The sequence below is a fragment of the Oryzias latipes genome, chromosome 1, assembly GCF_002234675.1.
Source record: "Oryzias latipes chromosome 1, ASM223467v1".
Classification (NCBI taxonomy): domain Eukaryota; kingdom Metazoa; phylum Chordata; class Actinopteri; order Beloniformes; family Adrianichthyidae; genus Oryzias; species Oryzias latipes.
The window spans coordinates 3677792-3704147 of NC_019859.2; the positions used below are offsets into that span (position 1 = coordinate 3677792).

A 26356-nucleotide genomic window follows, 5' to 3' on the forward strand; every position below is an offset into this window, starting at 1 on the left:
CAGAGTTTAGCATAGATGCTAAATATTTGTTGTTTGCACACCCGTTGGGTCATTTTTGCAGAATCAACTGGAAAAAGTTGGTTTGTTTGGCCTGATTCATCATCTAGATATATAGCTGGAACTTTGCCCCTTTTATTTCAAACTTGGTTTGTTTTTATTTTTTTTTAAAAACAGAATTTTTTCTATAAAATATATACCCAAAAAAGAGTTGCAGCATTTGAATTATTTTAAGCTTGTTGTTGGAAAATGTGTTCTATTTTTTTAAATTAAAGCATAATTATAGATCCACTAAGTTTTCACTAAAGTCAGGTCAGCTTGAGTGCTACAAGGGCTGAAATGTGACTGCTGACAGCGGCACAATTTGAATAATAAAACTTTGATGGTGGATACGTCAACGTTGCCTGAAGTGACGTTTGTTACACATGTGACTTCTCACTTCTTCTCAGCAAATACGATAAATATTGTTACTAAAATGTGCATTTAGGGTCACAATCTTTGTCAAAATACTTCAGATTTTCTAAAAATAATGGTCATGGTTAAAACAGTTTACTGAATGTTTTCTACAGTAAATTAATGTACAGTGAAATTATATTGGGTTTATTTAATGTTTGTCAAGAGAGTTCATAAGAACACCTGTATGATTTAAAGCAGATCAGTCTCTTTTATTTTTGACTATCAGTTTGTTTATTCAAATATTTCACCTATAAGTGGTGCAGAGACTAAAATATGAGGACACAACATTCACTTCTCAGTTTATTAACAGAAAGCTTTTGATGGAAATTAACTAAAGACATTTTCCCCATTAACCTTTTTACTTTCTGATCCCTTAAAGACACATTTTTTCCAGGTGATGTTGCTTCAGTAACTCCTTTAGAAAACAGGGTTTTCTAAAGCTGTGCACGCTCTGCAGACAAGCAATTATTGTCAGGCAGGCAGAACTTTCCATAACTCCAGGAACTGATGGTGAATCCTGGCAATAAAGGTCGGCTTCCTGTGGAGCGTAAAAGGCAGTGATAGTGAAGGATGTAATAATTTAAAGTAAAAACAAAAAAAGACAGTTTGTCAACTTGGCCGTGTTATTGAAGACTTTATAGCTATAATAATGTGTTCATCATCTCGGCTGTAAAGTTGAAATTTACTGGTGGGACTTATCGGCAGTAATATTCATAGCTGCCAATTCCAATAATTATGGTTTTTTTGCAGTTATCTGACAATAACAATATGTATTCAAGTTGTTTACATCAAAAGCAACCAGAAATTCTATAAAGATGGCAAAAAAAAGTACAAACCCCGTAAGAATAAAATAGGAAATGACAGAAGCCCAGAGGATGCTTAAAGTAAACCAAACACAGAGTTAATGTCAATCGGAAATTAACTTTAACTTTTGAATTGAAAATAAAAGAAACAAAGATATGCCTGTGCTGAAAGCTGCTGGTTAAAATGCATCTAATGTGTCCTGAGTGTTTTCATATCTGCATTGATTCTGTCTGCTCCCGATTGGATCACTCAGAGTGAATTGTAATCCTGGCTCTGTGCAGCTGTTTAGTGCAGTGAAGCAGTCATGCTGTGTGGCTAGTACAACACACGACTTCTGTCTGCACAAAAGGCTGTTAAAACATCTTCAGTGAAGTAAAACTTCTATTTTTCTTTATTACTATTGTTCATAACATAAAATACAAGAATCATAGAATAAAAGTTTGCAATCTGAAATTATTGTTTTTGTAGTATGCAAACGTATGTTTGAAGAAAATAATATATCATATAGGAGGTTTTTATTGGTGATTTGATGCCATATGTTGGCAAAAACAAAACAAATACAATAAACCATTTGCAAACTTACAAAAATCTCTGTATATGTTGTTTCATGTACAGAGATGGACACAACTGTACGTTGGAGATTTCAAAATGTTTTGATTTTAATTTTTATTATATGTTTGACTTTGATGAATGATTCTATTTAGAGACATTTGAAATCTTTGCTCTGCGGTTCAAGTCCCTGCGTGAAAGAAAAGGTCCTTTTTTCCCCCCCCTCATGTGTTTTTTAAAACAGGGGACCTCAGTGCTGCACGTTAGAAACCGTGGCGTGTCCGGTTGTGTGCAGTCATGTTACCAGCAGCAATCACAGTCCATCTTGCTGAGGTGTGAAATGAAAGAAGATAGCCGTGACTGCAGGGTGTAGATGCTGTGAGTCTAATCAGGGTGATGGAGTGGACTATTTTACTTTTATTTCCTGCCTTAACAGCATGTAATTACTTCCCATAGACAAAGAGAAAGGTCACTAAAAAAACTATCAACTTGCAAATAAATAAACACATACTTTTCTGCTTGAATGCAGTAATGCTCTGACAACCTGCCTTGCCATTTCAATGATTTATTCAGAATGTATGAGAGAAAAGATCCTCTTTTAGAAAATGTTTTAACGTAAGCTGCTAAAAACTGCTCTGAACAGCAGGTCTGCCAAGACACCGCTTCATCTGACAGCATTTGGCTGCATGAAGGAAAAGCTTCAGGGACTGAAATCACATGACATTTTCTTTGCATAAAAGGAAGAAACACTTCTGTTTTCTATTAGAGATTTCTGAACCTTTTTTAGATTGCCGTTTGTGTGATTTCACCCCCTTATCAGAGCAATTTGACTTAGATGGTAAACTACAAAACTGAAATATATATTTTTTCACTTTCTGTTAGTTTTAAATGTGCAAAACTAGGAAGACGCACAAAACAGTTCTCATGTGTTTTAACCATTTCAATTCAAAATCTGTCTGTTTGTTGATCAGAAATTTGAAACTGCTTACAATATCTGTAGTTTCAAACATTTGAAACATGAATAAGGCCTTATAGTCACATGAGGCTCGTACAGCCACCTCAGGGAATGTCATAAAAATGGAATGTACCATTGTTGTGTCCACTTATGACGCACAGGTGATGCCGTGGTACAGTGCCACACTCCAGTTGTTGGTAAGGTGCGCGTACTGCCTCCTTACTGACTGTGCAAGTATCGCACATACGGGGTACGCATGTAATATGGAAGTGCTCGTCCACGCAAACTACGATTGTTCCATTTCCTCATTTCTAACAGTCAGGCTGCACGCATTGATCAGGTGAACAGCACTAACAGGCTCATGCTCAGCCTGCAGGACTTAGGGGGATTGAACTCACTACTTTACTGTTACTTGGACTTAGTGCCATGCCAGGAAGAAAAACGCCTGTATCCACCCTATCAGGGCAGTTGTGACTAAGGCATTAAGGAGTACGGTGTTTTGGTTTGCCCCTTTTGTTTTTGTTTCCATGTTCACTTTCGATTTGCTCTGTGCAGGTTGGATTTGACTTCTCCTTAATGCCCCCTCCCCGGGTTCTCTTGAAGATGTTCACAGTTACCTGGAATTATCTGATTAGGATTTGTTTTTTTAAGGAGGGTTCTGCCCTGTTCTTCTCATGGGAGTGTCTTCTGCACATTCTAGAATTCTTCCAAGTATTATTCTAAGAATCTGTTCTTTGTTTGTCCATTTCTTTCTGACTTACGCTGCTCGTTTTGTTATCAAACCCTTGAACTTTCTGGATTTGTTAGAATCCGTCCTGCTCCTTGTACTTGCCAGTTGTAACCTACAGTTGGGTTTTCCGAGTGTTTTAATCAACGAAGCAGCTGTTGTTGACCTGAAGAGCTTCTGAGATAAATGTCGAGTTAGACAAGAAGAGGCTCTGAAGGGGGGTGCATTAGCCAAGATGCCTTCTCTAACAGGCAGCTTGTGGATAAATGTTTCATAAACTCCCTTCATGTTTCAGACCCGTTTATACATCTTTCATTCCAAGTGTATCCATGCAGATTTGAATAACCTTAATGTGGAGCCCAGCAGAGTCGTTTGTTCTTGCCAGACTGTCACTTAACATGCCTCGGTTTCTGGCAGGTTATTTCTTTTTTTTTAAAAACAGCTTTAAGTCTACCATGTGGATCTACACTACACATTTTTAGATAAATCTTTTAAGGCCCCAAATTGTCTTTCAAATAAAGCAGCTGGAGATTCTTTAATAGTACTTTTATTTAAACGTATTAGTGAAAGTGTAAATCATATATCTTTACTGTTTTAGTTAAAAACATGATTAAAACTTACATATTAAACAAAAATAAGGGACACTAAATTCCTAAAATACTCTCCCTTTTACCTCCTCAGGGAATCAGCAGCCTCTTCAGTTCACTCAAAGTGGTCCGACTGCTGCGTTTAGGCCGTGTTGCTCGGAAGCTTGACCACTACATAGAGTACGGTGCCGCCGTACTGGTTCTGCTGGTCTGCGTGTTTGGCCTGGCAGCCCACTGGCTGGCGTGTATCTGGTACAGCATCGGAGACTACGAAGTGATCGATGAGGAGACCAACAGTGTGAGGATGGACAGCTGGTTGTACCTGCTGGGGGAGACGGTGGGGAGACCGTACAGACTCAACTCCTCCGGACGCTGGGAGGGCGGACCCAGTAAAGACTCAGTCTATATCACCTCGCTGTACTTTACCATGACCAGTCTGACCAGCATTGGCTTCGGGAACATTGCACCAAACACTGATGGGGAGAAGATCTTTGCTGTGGCCATGATGATGATCGGATGTAAGTCAGCTTTCTTCTTCTTTATTTTTACTTGAAATCTTCATTAAGTTGGCTAAAAGTAAAATTTGAAGCATTTGTGAAAATCTTTAGGAATTTAAAATAAATTGTATCTGTCACACATAGACATACATAGTACTACATGCTGTGATATTTATTGTACAACTGTTACCTAAATATTTGCAAACATTGTATTGGTAATAGTTTGTCTCAGGCTGGAGTTGCATTTTATTTCTTTTTTCATTTCAGCACACCAGTTGAAATGATTCAACAGAGGATGTCTGCTTTTCTTTTAAACTTCTAAAAGAAACAAAACACCGCAAATTCCCCGGACCCAACGATTTTTCTACCTTTTTAAGTTTTTCTTTTTTTTAAATGTAATCTAAAAAATTTCTCAAGATTATACTGTGTTAGGGTTTGATAATTTAACTTTTCAACACGAGAGCTGTAGCTCCAGTGTTGATATTCTTTATTGTCAGACAGTCAACAATCGACTGTTTTCGCAATTAACGTAATTCCAGCGGATTCGGAAGTGGAGAAAAAGCAGCTTTGCGCCTTTATGAAACACTTTACATTAGCAATGTGTTGCCCAACGCTACAAAGCTGATATGAAAAGCTGCTTTTCTCTGCATCAGAATCAGCTGTTTCACGATGATTGGTTGAACATTTCAAAGAGCGTGTGTTGTTTTGATGTCGCCAGCGACATCTCCGTTATTAATGGGTGAGCTGTACTTGCAGTGCAGATACCGTATTTTCCGGACTATAAATCGCTCTGGAGTATAAGTCGCACCAGCCCAAAAATGCATTATAAAGTAGAAAAAAACACAGATAAGTCGCATTTTGACGGGAAATTTATTTGACAAAATCTGAGACCAAGAACTAATAAGTTCCACAACCTCATATGACACAATCATAGCAGACTGTTTATCTCATAATTTCACAGTAATTCTTTCTCATACTTATTTATTTATTCCTTTCATGAAGCATCATTGGCCAACTAATACTCTGTTTTCATCCTGTATTTGTAGAAACAGTTGTCATTTTGATTGCATTTCTGAATCTATGAAATCATTGGAAAATAGAATATTATGTTGTTAGCCTTCAAGATCTTACTGTAAAAAAAAGTTTGCTGATTCTCTGAGTCACTTAACATACTCTTAACACTTAACATACCTCATACATCAAATTGACCCAGGAACATCATCTCTGTTCCTCACAAATGAACATAACAGGAGGGTTAACAATGTATTTATTTCAATTTATTTCTAATATAAGTCGCTGCGGAGTATAAGTCGCACCCTTTGCCAAACTATGAAAAAAAGGCCGACTTATAGTCCGGAAAATACTGTATTAAGTGTATTGCAGTTTTCCTTAATTGCTATTTTCTGAAAAATTAGACCGGTTTCACCAAACACGATTCTCAAAACATTGACTAAACATACAAAATAGTTGAGGTACAAAACGTACAAACGTACAAAATACTCAGGCTCTGTTCTCAAAACTAACAAACATACAGCAACCACAATACACTACCCCACAAAACACTTGACACTGTACCCAAAGTGGTTTATAAAGAATGGTAAAGCCAGAACTGTCCCTATATTTACTGCAGTTGATTTGCAACAAGTGCGTTCAGCTTTGATCAGTTGTGTAATGATGTTGGCTCCTGTGTTGAAGCAGAGTTTGATTGTTGCCTCTTTATGTCAACTTTTTTCTTGTGTGTCGTGAATGTGTTTTAAAAGTGAGTATGCGTGGGGTGGTTTGCAAATTGTGTGTTAATTGCGCTTTAATAAATTTGTGCTCTAGGTTTAGACCAGAGAGAGATACCTTTGATAAAAGAGTTAAAGCAATAGTTCGCTGGTTTGGAGAATGGGATGCAGTGTTTAAGCGTTTGGAAAACACTGTAATAGTGGAGACTAATAAAGTTTGAGCCAGTAAAAAGGTTAAAGCCTTGATTTACTAAAACCACAGTATTTTCTTGTATTGTTAAAGAGCCACAAACATTAGTGATTAACAACCACACAACTGAAAGTTAGGAACAGTTAGAATAACCATCTTTTTTTAAGTGGTTGGTTAGCAACACACCTTAAAATCACTTACAGAGTGACATGTGAAAACTGAAAATGGCTAAAGGAAACTACTTTGCTTTTAAAATAACCAAAAAATATGACAAAACTAATACTAAAAATTGATGTCATTTCATGTCAAAAGTTCAAATAGAAACACCAGTGGACAACAGATAGTCTTAAATGCATTTTTATAGCAACCGTTACAAAAATAAGCAAAAGGCGACAGCAGAGTACGGAAGCTGAAAACGGCCTCCCTGACTTTTTTTGGGGCTGTTTTCTCGTGATAATGAGATAAGGAAGAATATATTTATTTGATGTTTTAGTGAATCTACGCTTCTCAGACGCCTTAATTCCGTCTCATGCAACAGCCTCTCCCTTTATATCCGTTATCACAAGGAAACGGTAAAAAAAAACAAAGCAAAACCAGTACTGCAGGCCGTTTTCGGCTTTCATAGGGGAATGAAAATCTCCATTTATATTTAGGGACAGGTAGAAATGTCCAACGGGGCCAGAAATTGTTATATGTCTAATACAAAATAAAGTACCGTAAATTCCAGAATAGCCGCACCCACCCATTCTCACATGTTTATCTACTTTTTATACATACACAAGCCGCGCCGGAGTACAAGCCGCATGTATCAGGCAATATTGTCATCCTGACAAATCACGTCTTGACTCCCAGAGTAAGTGTGATTCATTAGCTCACAGTGGGTGGAGTCAGCTATGCCTCAGGCTCATGAATTTGTGTTTATCTACATCTGCCAAACAGCATGCACCTCTATTCTGTTCACAAGTTCCTCAGTTATGTTTTTTTTATTTTTTATTTTTATTTATTTATTTTTAACTTATTGACAATCTAGGTATCATACATAAAATTACAAACAGTAACCATATAATCAACATTACATCCCTCAGTTATGATGAGGAAATTTACATCCGCGATCCCCCATTTCCCATGAGTCTTAGGGGCTAAAGGCGGGGCCAATGCCCGGCTCGCCATACTGTTGTACATGTTTAAGAATGAGCAAGTATCAGCAGTGCATGGAGGGGTGAACGGGTAAAGCTCTCCTTCCGCTTGTGTCGCGGCAGCGTTATGGGAGTAACAGGGCTGGTTAAAAAATATACTAGTAAAATAAAGCAGCGACGACTGAAAAGCGCGCGCCTCAGCGCGATACGCGCCTCAGCGCGATACGCGCGCCTCCTCGCGGCGCATGGGTCAGAAGTTTCCTTCCACAACAAACACTTGCTCCGCGGACGCCTCGAGTAAGCCCTGGCTGCAGCCTGCAGAATGGCTCGACGCCTCATGGCTCCCGCGCACTCCTTGTCTCCCCTTCCTATCTACTCCGACAGCTCTGGCCAGGGCGGCTTCAAGGAGGAGCGCTTCGTCCCCATTGCACCGGTGAACGGAGCAAATCGTGTCTGTGCAGAGCAATCGGACTTAATACTGTACGTTTTGTGTATGAGGGGCGGATGCGTTGTTACGTGTGGGAGCCTTCAGACTGCCATCGGCCCCGCAGCTCACACGACACGCAGTCTCCAGCTCACACGGAGGCTGTGAGCGTTTCAATGCAAAACTCCGCTCAGTCCTTAGAAACCGTTAACACGACCACGTCAATTTGTGTTTCCAGTCGTGTCCCGACAAAATAAAGGCTGATGTTATTCTCACATATTTACGTGCAGCCAGCTGAGTCACTATGACTCAGAGGTAAATTCACTCCTGAGCATGCGCTGTTCTCTCCGTCACGCAGCTGACCGGCTTTTCCAAACCCGATGGTGATGGTGGATTTTTTCACGCTGTTTTTAACGATTGCTTTTAACTTGAAAGCTTCATGATATTGTAGTGGCGATCACGTGCACGTTGGGTCTAATGGCACCAAAGGATTCTGGGATGCGGCCGGGCATGCGTGTTTCGTTTTGTTGAACCATGACTGAAGTGTCTAAGACCTGAAGTCAAGTCCATGCTGTTTGGCTGCTTAGAGGTGCGTTGAAAAACAAATGACTTGTGCTTGGTGTTAGATGGAGAATACAAACCATTCACTGTGTCCGAAAATGCGTACATGGCGGCCGCCAATTATAACCGCGTCACTGAATAAGCCGCACGACTGTAAGCGCAGGAAAAAAGTAGCGGGTTATAGTCCGGAAATTACTGTATATCGGTCTAGGCTGGTTGTCGTGAACCAAATAATGTTGTGGACATTTACAAGACTTTCCAGTATTTTAGAGTCTTAGATCACAAAACCAGACTGAGGATTTGGATGTAAATACATCTTTTTTTTTTTTTTTTTTTTTTTTTTTTTGGTTCTTCATGAAAATGATTTTGACCCCACATGATGAGACATTTTTATTTTTTTATAAGAGGTCTATTATGTACGACGGTACGACGGAGTATTAGGGCCACCAAAAAAAAAAAAATTAGAGCCACCAAAAAAAAAAAAAAGTAAAATTACGAGATTTTATCTCGTAAATTTAGGAGATAAAAACTCGTCAATTTACGACTTTTTATCTCATAAATTTACGACTTTTTATCTCATAAATTTACAAGAAAAAAGTCGTAGATTAAGGAAAAAACACCGAAGTTGTCCGTTTATCGGAGCCTAGCTTGAAGATGAAGTATGTGGAGCCTTTTGTGAAGCTTCATTTCCGGATTATTATAGGTTTAAAACAGAGAGATTCTGAACCTTTTGGCGACTCAAAATCAGATTATTTTCCGTGTAGCAGTCTTTCCGGGGTTCAGTGTCAGTAAAGCGGAGTTTAATATGTAAAATAAGGAGCTCAGAGACACGTTTGGGTGTAGACAATCGCTGCAGCCTTTATTCTCCTTTTCATTCACATATCCTGAAGTTCATTTGTCTCATTACGTCATGAACCTGTCATCCGAACACCAATGCGGAAGTAAACAGTGTTACAAACGCCCCCTCCTGCAGATGAAATGTCCCGTTTCAGCATAAAACAATAAAGAGGAATGAAAATAGTGTTTTATATTAGCTTTGGAACGTTGAAAATGCCAAAAAAAAAGTGCTCCTCCTTTTGTGTGACGGAAGCGTCACACAGACGTAGAGTCTTGTCTTTGGTGGAGGAAGAAAGGATTCAAGCGAACAGCTGCAGGGACACCGACGACGGCTTCATCGGGCTGCAGAGATCCTGCAAACCAACCATCAATAAATAAAACTTTAATGAATCGTAAATCAAACAAATGACCTTCCAGACATTTGGAACGTTATCAATAAACATTCAGCTCACCTGTTCAACAAAGTTTAGTCGGTCTGCTCTGCTGCTGCACGGCGTTCACCTGCTGCTCTGCATGCTAACTTCCACTGTAATCTCCTAAAATTACGACTTTTTTTCTCCTAAATTTACGAGTTTTTATCTCCTAAATTTACGAGTTTTTATCTCCTAAATTTACGAGATAAAATCTCGTAATTTTACTTTTTTTTTTTTTTGGTGGCTCTAATTTTTTTTTTTTTTTTGGTGGCCCTAATACTCCGTCGGACGGAGTATTAGGGCCACCAAAAAAAAAAAAAAAAGTAAAATTACGAAAAAAACTCGTAAATTTACGAGTTTTTTTCTCGTAAATTTACGAGAAAAAAGTCATAGATTAACAAGGAGAAAACACCGAAGTTGTCCGTTTATCGGAGCATCGCTTGAAGATGAAAGATGTGGAGCCTTTTGTGAAGCTTTATTTCCAGGTTTATTATCGGTTTAAAACAAAGAGATTCTGAACTTTTGGCGACTCAAAATCAGATTATTGTCAGTGGAGCCGGTTTTCCGGGGTTCAGTGTCAGTAAAGCGGAGTTTCAAATGTAAAATGAGGAGCTCAGAGACCCGTTTGGGTGCAGAGGATCGTTGCAGCTTTTATTCTCCTTTTCATTCACAAACCCTGAAGTTCATCTGTCACCTTACGTCATGAACCTGTCATCAGATCCGAACACCAATGCGGAAGTAAACGTCCCGTTATATCATTAAACAACAAAGATGAATGAAAATAGTCTATATATATTATATAGTCTATATATATTATATTAGCATTAAAACGTTGAAAATGCCAAAAAAAGTGATCCTCCTCCTCAGTCGGAAGCGTCACACAAACGTAGAGATCTTGTTTTGGGTGGAGGAAGAAAGGATTGAAGTGGAAAGCTGCAGGGACACCGATGGCTTCATCGGGCTGCAGGGATCCTGCAAACCAACCATCAATAAATAAAACTTTAATAAATTGTAAATCAAACAAATGAGGTTCCAGATATTTGGAACGTTCAAGCTCATTCAGCTCACCTGTTCAACAAAGTTTAGTCGGTCTGCTCTGTTGCTGCACGGCGTTCACCTGCTGCTCTGCATACTCACTTCCACTTAATATCGTAAATTTATGAGAAAAACACTCGTAAATTTACGATATTAAGTGGAAGTGAGTATGCAGAGACTTAAAATCTTGTGAAATTACGAGTTTTTTCTCATAAATTTACGAGTTTTTATCTCCTAAATTTACGAGATAAAAACTCGTAATTTTACTTTTTTTTTTTTTGGTGGCTTTTTTTTTTTTTTTTTTTTTTTTTTTTTTGGTGGCCCTAATACTCCGTCGTAATTATGGTCAGAGCCCCAATCATTTTTTTAAAGAAAAACGTAATCTTTTAACTATTTTTCTGTTTATTAGTCAATGTCATTGCTTGTACCTCCAGTCAGGTTACTAACCTGTTATTTTACCCTAAATTCAAATCTTTAGTGGAAATCTCACTACGGCTGCTTCTGTGTAAATCTTTGTGTCGATAGCTTGCTTTAAAAAAAAAAAAAAAGCCGTAACGGCTTCTCTTTAAGATTTCTTTAATTGCCAGTGATTAATCTTTTAGATACTTCCAGATTCATGACATCAAAGTAACGGCCTTTTTCCTTTGTGATGTGATGAAACCTGACAGCCCGTGTCATGCAGTGGAGTTATTCTCTCCATATCTGCTGGCGTCTCAGTCTTCCCTGTTCTCTTCTGTTGTTTGTAAACATCCAGTCGCACAGGAGAGAGCCGGATCGAGCTGGGAAGCTGGAGGCAACGGCACTGATCATTCAAACCTGAACAAAAGTGACTCAACATCACAGATTGTGATACTTCTCTGAAGCATTAGCGGTACTTTTTGGATGTCTTATTTTTGTACTTCCAGGGAGCCATACTGTCATAAATAACGTCGTTTTGGATACCATTTCCAAGCTGTCTGAACAACTTGTACGAATTATTTTGGATGTTGACCATCTTAAGGGGATTTTAATAAACCTTTTCTTTAGTTTTGTTGCCTTTTAACTCTTACCAACAGAGTAAAAGGCAACAATAATTAATTAATTTCAATAACTACTAACGTTTTTTACAAAAACGTAGTGAAATTAGATTGAACAAATCTACTGCAATAAATTCATATTTCATCTTCTCTAGTAATTTTAAACAAACAGTTATTTTTCTAGGATTGAAACACCACATCTTGATCAGAGTTGAATAATTACAGCAAATAATATCAGAAAAATGCCCCCAAAAACATGAAGAATAATATTTTTATGACAAAAATTTGGATACAGCCCCTTAAAATGAGGGGTTTTCTGAAAATGTTTAATGGAGTCTTTTTAAATGTTGCATTTTTTATGAAAAGGAATGAACTGATGGATGAAGGAGGCAAAATCCAGTAGACCTGGGGGGTATTCCAGGAAGCATGTTTAAACTACCCTGACCGCGGCGTCCCCGGAGCAACAGTGTGTCACTGTTGTAGAAGGAAACTTCTGGCGTGCGCTTTTAAGTCACCGCTGCTCTTTTTTTCGGGTATGTTTTTTTTAACCAGCCCTGTTACTACCATATTGCTGTCGGAGAGGAGAGCTGCTCTCTCGTTCTCCCCTCCTTCCGCTGCCAATCCCTGCTCCTTCTTAAACAGGCACGCGGTTTCAGCACATATATTATACTTCCTCAATCTACAACACAGTGTGGCGACCTGGGGGTTAGCCCCGCCTTAAGCCCCTAAGACTCATGGGAAGTGGGGAATCTATCTATCTTCCCCTAAAATCTGGAGGAGCGGAGGCTCTCGACAGATTGCAGAACTGCTTAGCAGACATCAAGTCCTGGATGGAGCTGAACTTCCTCTGTCTCAACAAAAACAAGACAGAGGTGTTCGTTTTTGGAAAGTCTGACCTGCTGACAGGCTGCTGTAGTGCTGTTGGCCCCCTGGACCCTTCAGATGCTCCGTTCATTAGAAATCTTGGGGTAAACCTTGACAGGCATTTTAAATTTGACAAACAGGTCAGTCTTGTAGTCCAGTCTAGTTTTTATCACTTGAGGCTAATTAGCAAAGTCAAGCCATATCTTCCTCCTCACGCTTTGCAACAAGTGATGCATGCTTTGATCTTTTCCAGACTGGACTACTGTAACTCTCTGTACAGTGGTATAGATCAGTCTCTGCTCCGCCGTCTCCAGCTGGTTCAAAATTCAGCGGCCCGCCTGTTAACGGGGACCAGACGATGTGAGCACATAACACCGATATTACGCTCACTTCATTGGCTGCCTGTGTCTTTTAGAATTACTTTTAAGATTCTACTTTTGGTTTTTAAATGTCTGAATGGTCTGGCACCTCAGTATCTTTCTGAGTTTTTGCATGTTTATCGTCCATGTCGAGTCCTAAGATCTGAAGATCAAATGCTTTTAGTGGTTCCCAGGACTCGGCTTGTGACTCGGGGAGACAGAGCCTTTTCAGTTGCAGGTCCTGAACTCTGGAATGCTCTTCCCTATTCTGTGAGGTTTGCTAGAACTGTCAGTAATTTTAAGACTCTTTTAAAAACACATCTTTTTACTCAGGCTTTTAACTCCAGTGAGCGTATCTAGTGGGACTTGTTCATTTTATTAATTTTATTCTTTTATTGTTTTGTTGCTTTTATTGTTCAATTGATTTTATTGTTTTATTGTTATTGTTTTTTTTATTGCATCATATTGTTTGTGATTTTATTGGATTTTATGTTAAGCACTTTGGTTGCCTTGGCTTTTATAAGTTCTATACAAATAATAAATTGATTGATTGAATCGCGGGGGTAAATTTCCCGACTGAGGAACCTGTGAACAGAAGTGAGCTGCATGCTGTTTGGGAGATGTGGATGTGTTCAAATGAAAGAGTCGACGCTCTGTTAACTCCTCCCTCAGTGAGACAGAAGCCAGAAGTACAGTCTGCGGGTCAGGCTAAACAATGACGGCCGAAAGTGGCGGTAACAACATGCGGCTTGTATACTGGTGCGGCTTGTGTGTGTAAATGGTCACGTAACTTCATTAAATTGGGTAGTTGCGGCTTTTAATCAGGTGCGCTCTATAACCCGTAAATTACGGTAGTTTTGTGTTGGTTTCTTTATGTGTTCTCTCACAAGAATAGTATATTTCATAGCTACATCTGCACAGCTGCACAGTGGTTAGCTTTCTCGCCTCACAGCAAGAAGACCTGCATGTTCTCCATGTGCACGTGTGGGTTTTCTTGGGAACTCCAGTTCCTCTTACAGTCCAAATTGCCCATAGGTGTGCATGTGACACTGCAGCAGACTTGTTCAAGGTGTACCCCGCATTCGCCGAACAATTGCTGGGTTGACTCCAGAGATTTAGTTGGTCCCGCAGATGGATGGATGAATTCTATGGTTTTAGTTTCTCAGTTTTTTCCCCTTTTATTTTCTGCATAATTGTGATGTTGTAGTCTAGTAATGTTAATAAAACATTCTAATTGATATAAATCTGTTCATGTAATGAGTACTATAGGCTGTCACGTCTTCACGACCTTTTCTTCTGTGCCATCCACATGTTACATAACTGCTGACAGTGAAGGGAGACAGACAGTATGTGGAAGTCTTCCAGAGCTCAGAGCACATGTATAGAAAAAGTCATTTCCTCACAGAGTCTAAGCATGAAGAGCCTTAATGTTGACAATGTGTCTCCTTGATCGGAATCCACAGTCACATCGGGTTCCATCATGACCTGCAGTCTGTTGGTTTGGATCACAGTCAGACATCCAACCTCTCAGGAGACGCAGAAATCAAAAAGGAGGCTTACATTTCTATTTTAATGCCTCAATTTTTTTTTAAAGATGTAAATCAATGTTATTTTTTATTTCAAAAATGCACTGTTATTTTCTAACTTCTGTGGTTAAATGTACCTTCAAAGTAGATCAGGGGGGCACAGAGAGGCTTTTGAAAGTAAACTTCTGACCTAGTTTCAGTGAAGCTAAACCGGACAGGGATTTCTCTCAACAGTTTATCCCTGCGGAGCTCCTATTAGAAACCTTCTCTGAGACAGTTTAAGGGCTGCAGTGCAGGCCTGATAAAAGCCTCTCCTTACTATTTAGATTTAGGAGGACACTCAAAGGAGGCTGAGTTTTGGTCCAAGCCCTCCTCACACACAGCCTCATCTTCTTGGCTCTCAAAGTGGCTGTGAGCGGCTGGGGGCTGACAGGAATCTGTTGCCATGACAGCCAGCATCTGGGACCCGGGAAGAGAGTTTGGGTTATTAGCATACTGTAGTGTGTGTAAGTGTTGTAATACTTGTTGTGACATTGGGATGGGCTCACATTAGGAAAATGTGGAAAATTAGGAATACATGGACAATTTTGCTCCTGAAACAAAAGCTTGTAAAACAAAATGCCTTAGTGGACCTAAAGTGTTCATCAGGATCTGCATTTAATATTTATCAAAACAATAAGAAATAAGGGTTGCATACATTGACTATATATGAAAACTGGACTGAGTGACCCCTTTCAAACTGGAAGTACCCGCGGCCTCAGGAAGACTTCTATAGAGAAATTAACAGCTGTTACTTAGTCATTTTATTGCTCAGGATAACAATTCTTGCTCTTATACCTTTTTCAACATGTTCTGCATAATCCTCTGTTTTTTCGTGATATTTTTTCTGCACATTAATCAATTTAAAAACTGACCAATCAGATGCCCCTATAAAAAGAGGTGGTCTTGCATTGAATATTCTAAACATTTGATTGACAGATTCTCCTGATTCTGCTTTCAAGATCTAGCCTTTTGTTTTTATACTTATTTTATATTTTACTGTTGTTGCCTTCTGCACTTGGAAAACGGGATAGCTTTTTAATTTCATTCAATTCAATTCCATACAATTTTATTTGTGTAGCCCAAAATCACAACAACAGTCGTCTCAATGGGCTTCGTACCGGTAATTGTTAAGTAAACATAAAATCATAAGGATGATGAATGTAAAGAATTCAATAGGAAAAGTTCTAAACTGAATTAACTAAACAGACTAAACTAAACTGGACATCCCTGCCCTTAGAAACCTCAGGGGTGTCCACCTGAAGGAGGGATCCTCCCCCAGGACGGACAGGCGATGTACCAGAACTCTTAGAGAAGAATTAACTTATCAAACTCTACAACTACACGTTTAAAAACAGCAGATGGCTTCATCCAGAGGGAGTTGGGGGACGGCCGGTCATTCTGTCATTGTACAAGTGTGCAATGACAAATAAAGATAATTCCATTCTAATCTATTCTATTGCATTTTCTCATCTGCTTCAGATTCACAACTATTTGAATAAAGAAATACTCAGAAATGTAATTTTTAATCTGAATTTTCTTATATTTGTCCTCCATCATGAGAAAAATGAATCAAGAACATATTAAAAACATCATGATTTCCTTTGGAGTGTGTTTTTAAACAATAAACATGTCTGGATTATTTAGAAATAATTAAAAAAAAGCAGGTTTAAAAGATAAAAAACATTTAATAATAAATCACTTGCCTAAAAATCATGTTGAGGGTGTAAAAACTAACAGGGAAAAGTGAGAAAAAAAACCGCGAAAATAATGTTTTTATTGTTTTGATGAAAAGAACAAGATCAAAGCAAGCCACTCGCCTCTCAGCAGTGGAGATTCAGACTTGGCTGTGCTTCTGGTCCTGCTGCTGCTGGTTCAGCACCAGCTTGGCTCCACTGCTGTGCTGAGCGAGTGCAATACCTTTCTGAAGGTCACTCTTGGTCTTTTGTAACGACTGTGACATCTGCAATCAGCGCCACAATCTGAGCTGCTGTGTCTGCGCTCAGAGTACATGACAGCAGTGTTCTGCTGCTGATGGAGCGGCAGATATCGATTCATTGTCCCCGTCTCCGTTGAGCTTCCAGGCTGTGATGGAGGTGGAGGCTTGTCAGTGACGGACTGCACTATTCTGTATTGATGCGCTGAGCTGGGGCTGTGAGGAGTAACGGTTAATCCGTCAATACTGACAAGGACACGGCGTGCACATTCATTAAACCTGCAACCAGAGATCTCTTACTATCAAACTCCTGAGAACAAAAGTGGCTGAGGGCTGTGAAAAATGACACTTTCTTGGAGTCAAGGGTTAACAGATAATCTAATCTATTGTACTCCAGTCAAGTTCTTGAATTAGGAATAATTTAGTCAGATTGTGTGTAGTGCAAAATAAGCTTTTTTAGAGCGAAAAAACAAATTAGAAAAACTAAAAACAATTTTCAAATGATCTACTGAATAAAGCATTACACTGTTGTTAAAAATAGCTATTATACAAGTGGCGGCTGGTTTAGCTCGTGCTGGTTTGCAGCGCCTTCTGTCTATGAAACCTGGGTTCGATTCCGGGCTGCTCCCTATTCCCTTCTCTGCTGCTGTGCCGGTCCCAAGTCCAGTTGGATTGAGAGGGTTGCCAAAAGTGAAAGAAAGATTCTAGTATTATTTGAGAGATTATTTTGCTAGCATGCAAAAGTAATGGTGGTTTAAAATTGTAATAAGAGCTATAGTAATAACAGTTACTGTAGCTATAATATATATATATATATATATATATATATATATATATTGCTGTTTTGTTGGATATGTTGTGTCTAATGAATGTAACTCACACCAGCAAAGTGTAAGAAATGTTCACGAGAGCTTGTATCCACCCATAGGGGCAGTTATGACTAAGGCTTGGTGTACTGTTTACTTGTGTCCTGGGAAAAAATATATTTTTGTCATCGTAACATGAAACTGATGCCCAATATTTTCAAAACATACAAAAATAAAAGCGTAGCCTTTGCCAGCGCAATCTGCTTTCAATGAAATCTGAAGACTCTGGATGAGAAAATAGCCTCTTTCATTTGGTTTTCTTTTCTTCTCCCCCTGCAACATCAGAGATTAACCTTTGTTCTGCACCAAAACAAAAAAAATTAAAAATATATCAAAAAATGGAAATGGCCTTTGCCACATAACTACAGATTGAATATTTTGTGGAAACTGTCAAAATCTATGCTTTTGAATTGTCGGGAGATTGTGTCGTCATGGAAAAGTGTGGCGTTGTAGACTGATTGCAGGAGGAAGCCCTGCTTTTAGAGGGTCTGCTTTCTGTAGGTTTTTTTGGCAGCTAAGAGGTTGGAATGGGTCCATCGTAAGTGTAAGGTTCAAGACCTCCAAGAGATTTCATGTTCAAATAGAGGCAAAGCGGGTTTTATCTGCACAGCACCTGACATTAGAAAGCTTTGCTGCATTCAGAAAAAAAAAAAGAAACTACAATGCAATCAAGGCACATTAAGAGTGCAGTGCTTTTAACAAAGGACTAAACTTAATCTAAATGCATGTAGTGAAAATTTGCGCTCATCAGGCTGTTGTACGCTGGATAGAGCTACGTACAGACCGGGCATGTGATGCGCGTTCAAGAATGCATTGAAAGTGGGTTTTTCAAGATTCAAGATTCAAAGATTCAAAAGTTTATTCTCATATGAAGAAACAGGTTTCCCTGCACGATGAAATTCTTACTTTGCTGTCTGCCCCGAATGCCAAAAAAGTATACAGGAAATTGAAAATTCACACAAAACATACACACACAAAAAAACACACAAGATGTCGTGCAAATTCTAAATGTGCAAAAACGGTGATGATAAACAGTAGCGAACAATGAGGATGTGCAAGCTGCAGTTTATTCTTCCAGACTCCTGTCAGCTGTTACGGAGTCTGATTGCTGAGGGAAAGCAAGAGTTCCTGAGTCTGGTGGTCCTGCACTTCACACTCCTGTACCTCCGTCCCGAGGGGAGGAGAGTGAACAGACCTCGTTGCGAGTGGGTGGGGTCCTTGATGATGGAGGTAGCTCTCCTGCGGATCTTACGTTTGTAGATGCTCTCCAGTGAGAACAAAGGAGTCCTGGTGATCTCTGACGCAGTGTTCACCACTCTCTGCAGGCCGTACTTCGCAGCTTTGTACTCGGACTCATTGCCAGATGTAAATGCAGTGGAGTGAGCACGCAGCATGTGAAGTACGTGGCCGTTTATCCAGGGCTTCTGGTTAGGAAACTTCCTGACTTGGATGGTGGGCATGATGTTCTCCATCCACACAAGTGCTGATGTACCCGGTCACATAACCAGCATAATCCTGTATGCTGACAGAAGAGTCCTCCAGAGTGGCTGCAGCTTTAAACACATCCCAGTCTGTTGTCATGAAACAGTCCAGCAACGTGGTCTCAGTCTCAGGTGTCCAGAGCTGAACCTGTTTGGTGACTGGATTAGATCGTTTGAGTCTTTGTCTGTAGGCTGAAAGCTGTAGCAGCAGTCCAGCCAGCTTGAAATGAAGGCATGAATCAGATCTTGGAGTCTCCCGTTTGTTTGAAACAGTTCAAAGCTGATTTAGTTTTGGTCTGGGTCCACTAAAATTTCAAGTGATCCTGTCTAAAGCCTAAGTGAAATCTGTTTAAGGCTAAATTCAGCAAAACAAAAAAAATCATCTTATGTCCGCAAAACTATCTGTCTAATCCTGGCTAATTTTTTTTTTAAGCTGTAATCCATTTTCTTTCTCTGTCTTCTTTCGAATTTATTAAATTGGCAGAAATACATGCAACAAATGAACTAAACCGCTGTTCATTCTCGTCTTGCTTGCAGCGTTGCTTTATGCGACTATCTTTGGTAACGTCACCACCATCTTCCAGCAGATGTACGCCAACACCAACCGCTACCACGAGATGCTCAACAGTGTGAGAGACTTCCTCAAACTCTATCAGGTTCCCAAAGGCCTCAGTGAGCGAGTGATGGACTACATCGTATCCACCTGGTCCATGACCAGAGGCATCGACACTGACAAGGTTTGTGTGTGGAGGGAAAGTGTTTGAAACTCTTTGTGTGACTGCTCATGGATGATCCTTGAGAGCTTCTTGATTAACTTTGTTTTCCTCCTGAGCCTAGAAATGAAAGAACTACTTTAAAGCTGAAGAACCAGAAAATACAGAAGTAAAGCTTCAAAACTGGGATTTACTTTTGTGGCTTTGTCCGAATTCTCTCATAACTCCCTAACCCTAGGGAAACTATAGAGTTTGGGACTATCCAGTGCCCTGGATTTTAAGACAATACGAACACCATGCCTCCAATTTTTTTCTAACAGCAAATACCACGTCACCCATTTGTCAAAGTAAAAACAAAAAACGAACATTTTTATATATATTTTTAAATCCACTGTGTGCTGCTGATGAAAACACGTACACAGCAAAAACTGGAGAGTTGAAATTTCGGTGTTAAACAAACCAGAGTTGATTTCCACTCTTGAAGTGTTATTTTAACACATTGCGATTCAAATGGTGTTCAGTGTTGGGGTTATTTATCAGTGTTACCCAAATTAGGCTAATTTAACACTACAGAGAGTCAATGCCCCTGGGCTTCTGCCTCGGAAACCCTGTGCAAGAAAGTACAAGGTGCTGACACTCTTGAAGTGTTATTTTAACACATTGCGATTCAAATGATGTTCAGTGTTGGAGTTATTTTGGCCAAGTGAAGTTCATTTGACACTATAGAGAGTCAAGGCCCCTGGGCTTTTGCCTCGGAAACCCTGTGCAAGAAAGTGCAACGTGGTAATTTTCCATGAGCTGCGGCAATTTCATCAGTGCTGGAAAAAGTTCTTCACAAGCGGTAAGTTAAACTAATTTATGGGGAAAAAATACTGTTAAATGGCCCTTAGTATATACAATAATGTATCTAGAGAGAATTGTATAACTTTTCTACGCTTTTTTGTTGCTGTTAAGCTGCTTTCACGCAGCGGTTTCATCCAACCCGTCCGTGGCCTTCTGTAATGCACTACACGCACAAATGTTGTAAATGCAGCTTTACCTTAACAGCTAATGCTACACACACAGACTTCGAGTTTCAATGTTAAGTTAATGTAGAGGATCTGTGGCGCGATTTGAGCGCAGTGTGTTTTCAGCGGCGCGGCCTGAGTTTAAAAAAAAAAAAAAAAAAAAGACCGTTGGCGAGGTTGTGGCTTTTAAACAATCTGGGACTCGTCTCTGGGACTTGACGTTTTCGGGGACTCGATTAGCAGGTGAAGTACAAATCCAAAATGGCGACTCAACGTCACAATTCCATCCATCCGTCCATCCATCTTCTTAACCCGCTTTATCCCTTTCGGAGCAGCGGGGTTGCCGGAGCACGTCAGATTACTGTTAAGGAAAGGTGGGGGAAACCTTGGACAGGTCGCCAGTTTGTTCCACAGGGCCCATGGGGCTGGAGCGCTCCACATCCACCTTGGCGGACAGACAGACATGATAAAGCCACCTGTTTGCTTAGGCCTACTCCCTTTCGAACTAATACAGGAACAGCAAGCCTTAACTTGGTCACAGACACACGAAATTACGTTCTGTGTGAATGCAGTTAGGGGTTTTAGATAACTATTTTACATTTTAGGAAAATGTGTTTTCCTGCATTTATATAATTTTATTTATTTACTATTTAGCAAGTTTCATGTATGCTTGAATCATGTAAAAAACTATTTTTGACTTTTAACCAGTTGTGGCATCCCTTAAAAAAACGTACTCAAAATTGCATCTGTCCTGTGGAAGGAAGGAATTTTTTAGTGTCACTTTGCAAAAAGTTACTACATACTAAAAAACAAATTTTTACAGGTGGGACAAAATTTTAAGACAGACACAACAGACACCCTTTCCTGCTCGCTGGATGTCATGTGAACGTAGATTATCCCAGAAATTAAATAGGGAATGTCGTTTTATTATACTCTGTATGTGTTGCAAAATGCATTTTACAAGCAAAATGTATACAAGTTTTTTTTTTTGTATTTTAATTGTTTTATTTAGAGCTATGGACAATGATTTAACCTAATATTTATGAAGTCTATCTTTGTGGGCTGGTAAGGGCTGTCAAATTTTTTTGTGTGGGTGGGGGGTTACTTAAGTATAATTGAATTTTATAACCCAACCTTGCTTTAATCAATATTTACACCACATTGTAAATGTAACTAAATTTTATAATCTAATTCTTGTAGGTCAATTGGTGTTGCTCTTCGGCTTCAGAGGGTCTCAGCTGGTAAACCCTAAGTGAAGGAGGTAAGTCTTGATAGTCATGTTAGCAGTGTCAGCATGCCCCCCCTCCCTATTTTTTTGTTCTTTTATGGAAAGCTCACCCTAACATATACCAGACTTGGTGATTAGATAATTGACTTTGCATATTACATGGCTCACACACACACACCTCATTCTGGAACCCACTGCATGGGTTTTAAAAGTTTCAAAACTCTGTAGTGGATAACATAGTTGACAGGTTTATTACTGTGTCCATATGACTGTTTTTAATTTTAGCTTGAATTGTTTAAGTTGTATGCTAAAAAAATGCTTATTTCTGTCATGTTCTTTTCTTTTTGGTATGGTTCAGTAAAATGCTGGTGCAGGTTTGCTACCGCCAACAGCAGAAATATGTAAAGCTGGATGAAGTTGATGGACAGTTTGATTTCATGCAACTGCATGAAAAAGGTTTGTTTTTAAATTTCGTTTGAAGAGGAAATACATTTTGTGTAGGTGATTTTGTATCCAAATTAGTTTATTCATTTGTGAAGTGAGAATAGTGCTGGCTTAAAAGGTGCTCTCAGAAATATCTCATCTTTTCCAGTCATCGAGAGGTTTTGCCTGCCACCTGACGCAAAAGTAGTATACAAAGATGCAACAGGGACAGAAGTTGACGAAGACATTTTCAATGACCTTGTCAGCCAAGGCAGCGTTGTTTTAACAGTTTTCCCAAGTGATGGTGAGAAATGTAAAGGGTCAGTTACATGAAGCAATTCAGTGTCAAATGGTGGAACCTGAACTCTCAAATCAGTCTACAGAAAAAAAAAACAATTTGTAGTATAATGTGGAATCCAACAAGATGCAATAAATGTTGCAACATTTGAACGAAGCTGTACATTTTTTTTTATTTCTGAAATTTATTTTTTCTCCTAGAGTTTACTGATTGCTCCTTGTCCTCTCCATCTGAATGGTCTGACTCAAGCTTCAGTTCAAGTGCAAGTGCATCAACTGTACTTCTAGATGAGATCCCAAGGAAAAAATCAAGAGTTGAAGGAACAATCAATGCAGTTTCTGCAAAAAAGGTTGGAACAAAGTTCAAATATCTCTGTCAACATTTTTTTTTGCCGTTTAATTACAATTTTTGTCTTCCCTAAGTTGATCGAAGCTGTACTTGGAGCCAGTTCAGGTGGTGAAGAGGTCCTTGAAGAATATCACGCATCACAGACTCTTAAAGATTCTACCAGAAGAAAGCTGGTCAATATAATAGTGGCCCACATGATTGATAAACATGGGTAATGTGCCCAGTTTTTGTAGACTTAAAAAAGAATCAAAACTGTTTATCTATTACTATAGTAATCCCAATTGACTCTCTTCCCAGACATCTCCCCACTAAAGCTGTTAGAGAAGAATATGCTCTTGGGATAGTGACACTTTTTCCATCCCTGAAAGACCCATACTCCGAGAAAGGCTACGTATGTATAATTATTATTGTAATATTCGTTGAGATAGTATTTATGTTTTGTGTTGTTAGGTTCTGGGTGGGCATTTTGATTTCTGATATTCTTAAAAATGACAGACAATGCACTAAGTGTTAATGTATTTCCATTTCAGGAACACTTCTATGATGCTGCAAGCAGTACAGGATACATTTCTTGGCGTCTTAAGACCATCCAGAGAAAGATTCGACGAGAATCTACCACTTCAAATAGCCTCACTGGCCTTTCTCAAGGAGGAGGTAATACATCTGCAAACTGGTCATCTTATGTCAGCTAGTGTAGTAGAAGAGAGCAAAGATGGTTTTAGGTTTGTATGCTGTCACCTCTTTCACAAAAGTAGTTTGTATGTCTGACATTAGAAAGCCACTTTCCTCTTACTAGATTGGTTGAACAATCTCTTGGACTGATTTTTATTATATAATTTTTTTTGCATTTACCTATTAGCAACTAGGGCCTAATTTATTTAAAGTGTGTGTGTTCCTTTCTTCAGGGGGCCCTAAATTCCAGAGATCTGTTGTAGTTGAGGAGCAGCAGCTGGATGGAGATGCTTGTCAGGAGGCAATGTCTTTGCTCAATTATGCCACAGACACTACGCAAATTTTTCGAAAGATGAGAGAGACGTTTCAGCATCGGCAAAAACTCATCAATGACTCAGACAAAATGCTTGACATCCTGTCAATCTTCCCAAGATTCCTGGATACCAAAGGATTGGTAAGTATGCAATGATATTTTGAGATCTACTTGAAATGTGCAGAATGTGGTGATAGTATATTTTCTTTCTCATAGGTAAATCAAGACTTCATTCTCTTGTTTAATGACGAGGTATCCAACCGGCTGCTTCAGAAATGGGACCCGATCTTTAGATGCAACGTTATCAAAGAGGCCAAGCAGCTCACTTCAACACCAGAGCTTCGTCAGTTGTTGCATTCAGTGGAGAGTCCACAAGGAAGTGATGAGGCAATGAGTGAGTTTTGCTCTCTTGTGTTTACAATTCAATACTTTATTAACATAACTTTTTTTGTACTTTGCTTTGTGTAAGTCTTTAAAAGTTCAATGACCTAAAAGATCATGAAGTACATGAATTTGCAGTACATTTGAATGTAGGTTTGTTAAATCAGATTATTTGGGGCATATCTAAGTTTCTCAGTTATTGCATCACCGCCAACTTATTTTAGCTGTCATTTTACTATTTATTGCGGCACATATCTACTTGAGACATGCAGAGTTTTAAATATATGCAACGTTTTCAACAGAGTAATTGGTTTTTGCCCTTTTAATGATCATTGTTTTAAGTCTTTGCTGTTCATTCATTCTTTGTCCATAGCTTATGATGCAGAGATGGCCTCGCTTTTGTTGCTGTTATATCTCCTTCCACCACCACCTGGGGGACCAAAGTTTCCAAAAATCAGCGCTTCTGATGCAGTTGAAAAAGTTATTGTCTTTCACAAGGTAATTTTACATTTGTTAATTTTGATCATGTGTAAAACTGGTAAAGAGTTAAATGAAACAAATTGTAGGCAAGTTTACTTTAACATAGAATGCTTGTGTTCACTTGTGCAGTGCTATTTCTGACTTGAGTGTCCAATGTCCTTTTAAAACCTCAGTCTTGCTGCAGTTTGGAAGAACATCTTCAGAACCAGCAGAACCATCAGCCATACCTCCTAGCCGTTGGTCGCGAAAAGAGGAACATCGACAGATTCTACATCTCCATTGACAAGCGTCTCATCCCATGCCAGGCAAACCGCTCCCTTGGGGCATTTGATGAACTTTTTAAAGCTCATTTTGTTTTCAGTGTGTCTTATGATGGTGCACTTCTGAATTTCTACACCTTTTTGCAGACAACAGTTTATAACATTGATATGGGTAAAATGAAGGTGTCACCAAGAATTCGAGACATGAGAGCCAAACTCCTTAACCAGGAGGTGCTTCTCACAACCCAGATTTAAAGCCAGGACAATTAAAGGCATTTTGAGCAAAATGCTCACATGTTTTCTGTGCAACAAAATTTTCCCCAGCAGTTGATTTCACATATAAGAGGTGAACATGGTTATTATCCTGGACCAAAGTTCAAGTTGTTTTGTTGTCAGCCAAGTTGTAGGCTTCAGTTTCAAACATATGCAGGCTTTAGAAAGCACCTTAACATTATTCATAGCAACGTTGAACAAATTGTTCATACTTCAGCTGTTACTAATTTGCCTAGTGATCCAGTTTCACATGATTTGGAAGACCAATTTCATTCAACAGATCTTTCTCAAAGTTCATCCAGTGTTATTCTAGAGTCTAGTTCGTCCCATGTTCCAGAAAGTAGAGAAACTAGTGTTTCAGATTTTAGCAGGGATTCATCCAAAAAAATGTGCGCATCCATTGTGGCCAAACTGCAGGGTAGTGGCATTTCTAACAGTTTAGTATCTTCACTTGTGGGTGATTTGGAGGAACTAACAAGCGAGCTTCGTTCAGAAGCAAAGCAAGCCATTATTTCTGCTTTACCTGCAACTGACCCCAACATATCTGTAATTAATGAATCTTTTGAAAAATTGAAAAACCCATTCACTCATCTAAATACAGAATGGAAACGAAATAAATTCTTCAACCTAAAATGGGGAGTGGTAGAGCCCAGAGAAATAACACTGGGAGTGAGATACGACACCAGACGTAATCAAAAATCGGGTACTTATGATCAGGTACCTGTTAAGGATACTTTCATTTATGTCCCTGTTCTGGAATCTCTGAAGTTCATGTGTAAGAATCCAGAGATTTGTGCTCTCCTGAAGAGGGAGTGTAGGTCAGAGCCAGATGCGTATCATGACTTTTGTGATGGAAGTTACTTTAATACTCACCCCCTGTTTTCAGCCAAAAAGCATGCTTTACAAATTCAGCTATTCTATGATGATTTTGAAACGGCCAATCCCCTTGGGTCAAAACGTGGAATTCACAAAATTGGC

At 39.2% G+C, this 26356-nt stretch overlaps 2 protein-coding genes across 4 annotated transcripts in view; both read left to right on the plus strand.

The window, feature by feature from the left end:
* Positions 1 to 26356, plus strand: part of LOC101170816 (potassium voltage-gated channel subfamily H member 1) — a 66232-nt gene that overhangs the window by 19170 nt on the left and 20706 nt on the right. For both annotated transcript variants that reach the window (XM_023954282.1, XM_023954290.1), the window contains exons 7-8: positions 4170 to 4593; positions 19520 to 19719. In XM_023954282.1, the coding sequence (XP_023810050.1) occupies positions 4170 to 4593; positions 19520 to 19719 (624 nt within the window). The remainder of the gene's footprint in view (positions 1 to 4169; positions 4594 to 19519; positions 19720 to 26356) is intronic.
* LOC111947367 lies at positions 22289 to 25948 on the plus strand. Of its 2 annotated transcripts, XM_023954349.1 has the most exons (10): positions 22289 to 22386; positions 22523 to 22657; positions 22852 to 23000; positions 23074 to 23210; positions 23297 to 23390; positions 23530 to 23653; positions 23905 to 24125; positions 24201 to 24378; positions 24739 to 24863; positions 25019 to 25948. In XM_023954349.1, the coding sequence occupies exons 1-10, from the start codon at positions 22293 to 22295 to the stop codon at positions 25358 to 25360; spliced, it is 1599 nt and encodes a 532-aa protein (XP_023810117.1). In that variant the 5' UTR covers positions 22289 to 22292; the 3' UTR covers positions 25361 to 25948. The 2 variants fall into 2 exon arrangements, with proteins under 2 accessions (XP_023810117.1, XP_023810122.1); XM_023954354.1 differs by lacking the exon at positions 22523 to 22657.

Coding starts and splice junctions, on each gene's coding strand:
- LOC111947367 (XM_023954349.1), top strand. CDS start 22,293: ATGCTGGTGCAGGTTTGCTACCGCCAACAGCAGAAATATGTAAAGCTG. Junction 23,654..23,904: donor TGGCCTTTCTCAAGGAGGAG/GTAATACATCTG, acceptor TCCTTTCTTCAG/GGGGCCCTAAATTCCAGAGA. Junction 24,126..24,200: donor TCCTGGATACCAAAGGATTG/GTAAGTATGCAA, acceptor TCTTTCTCATAG/GTAAATCAAGACTTCATTCT.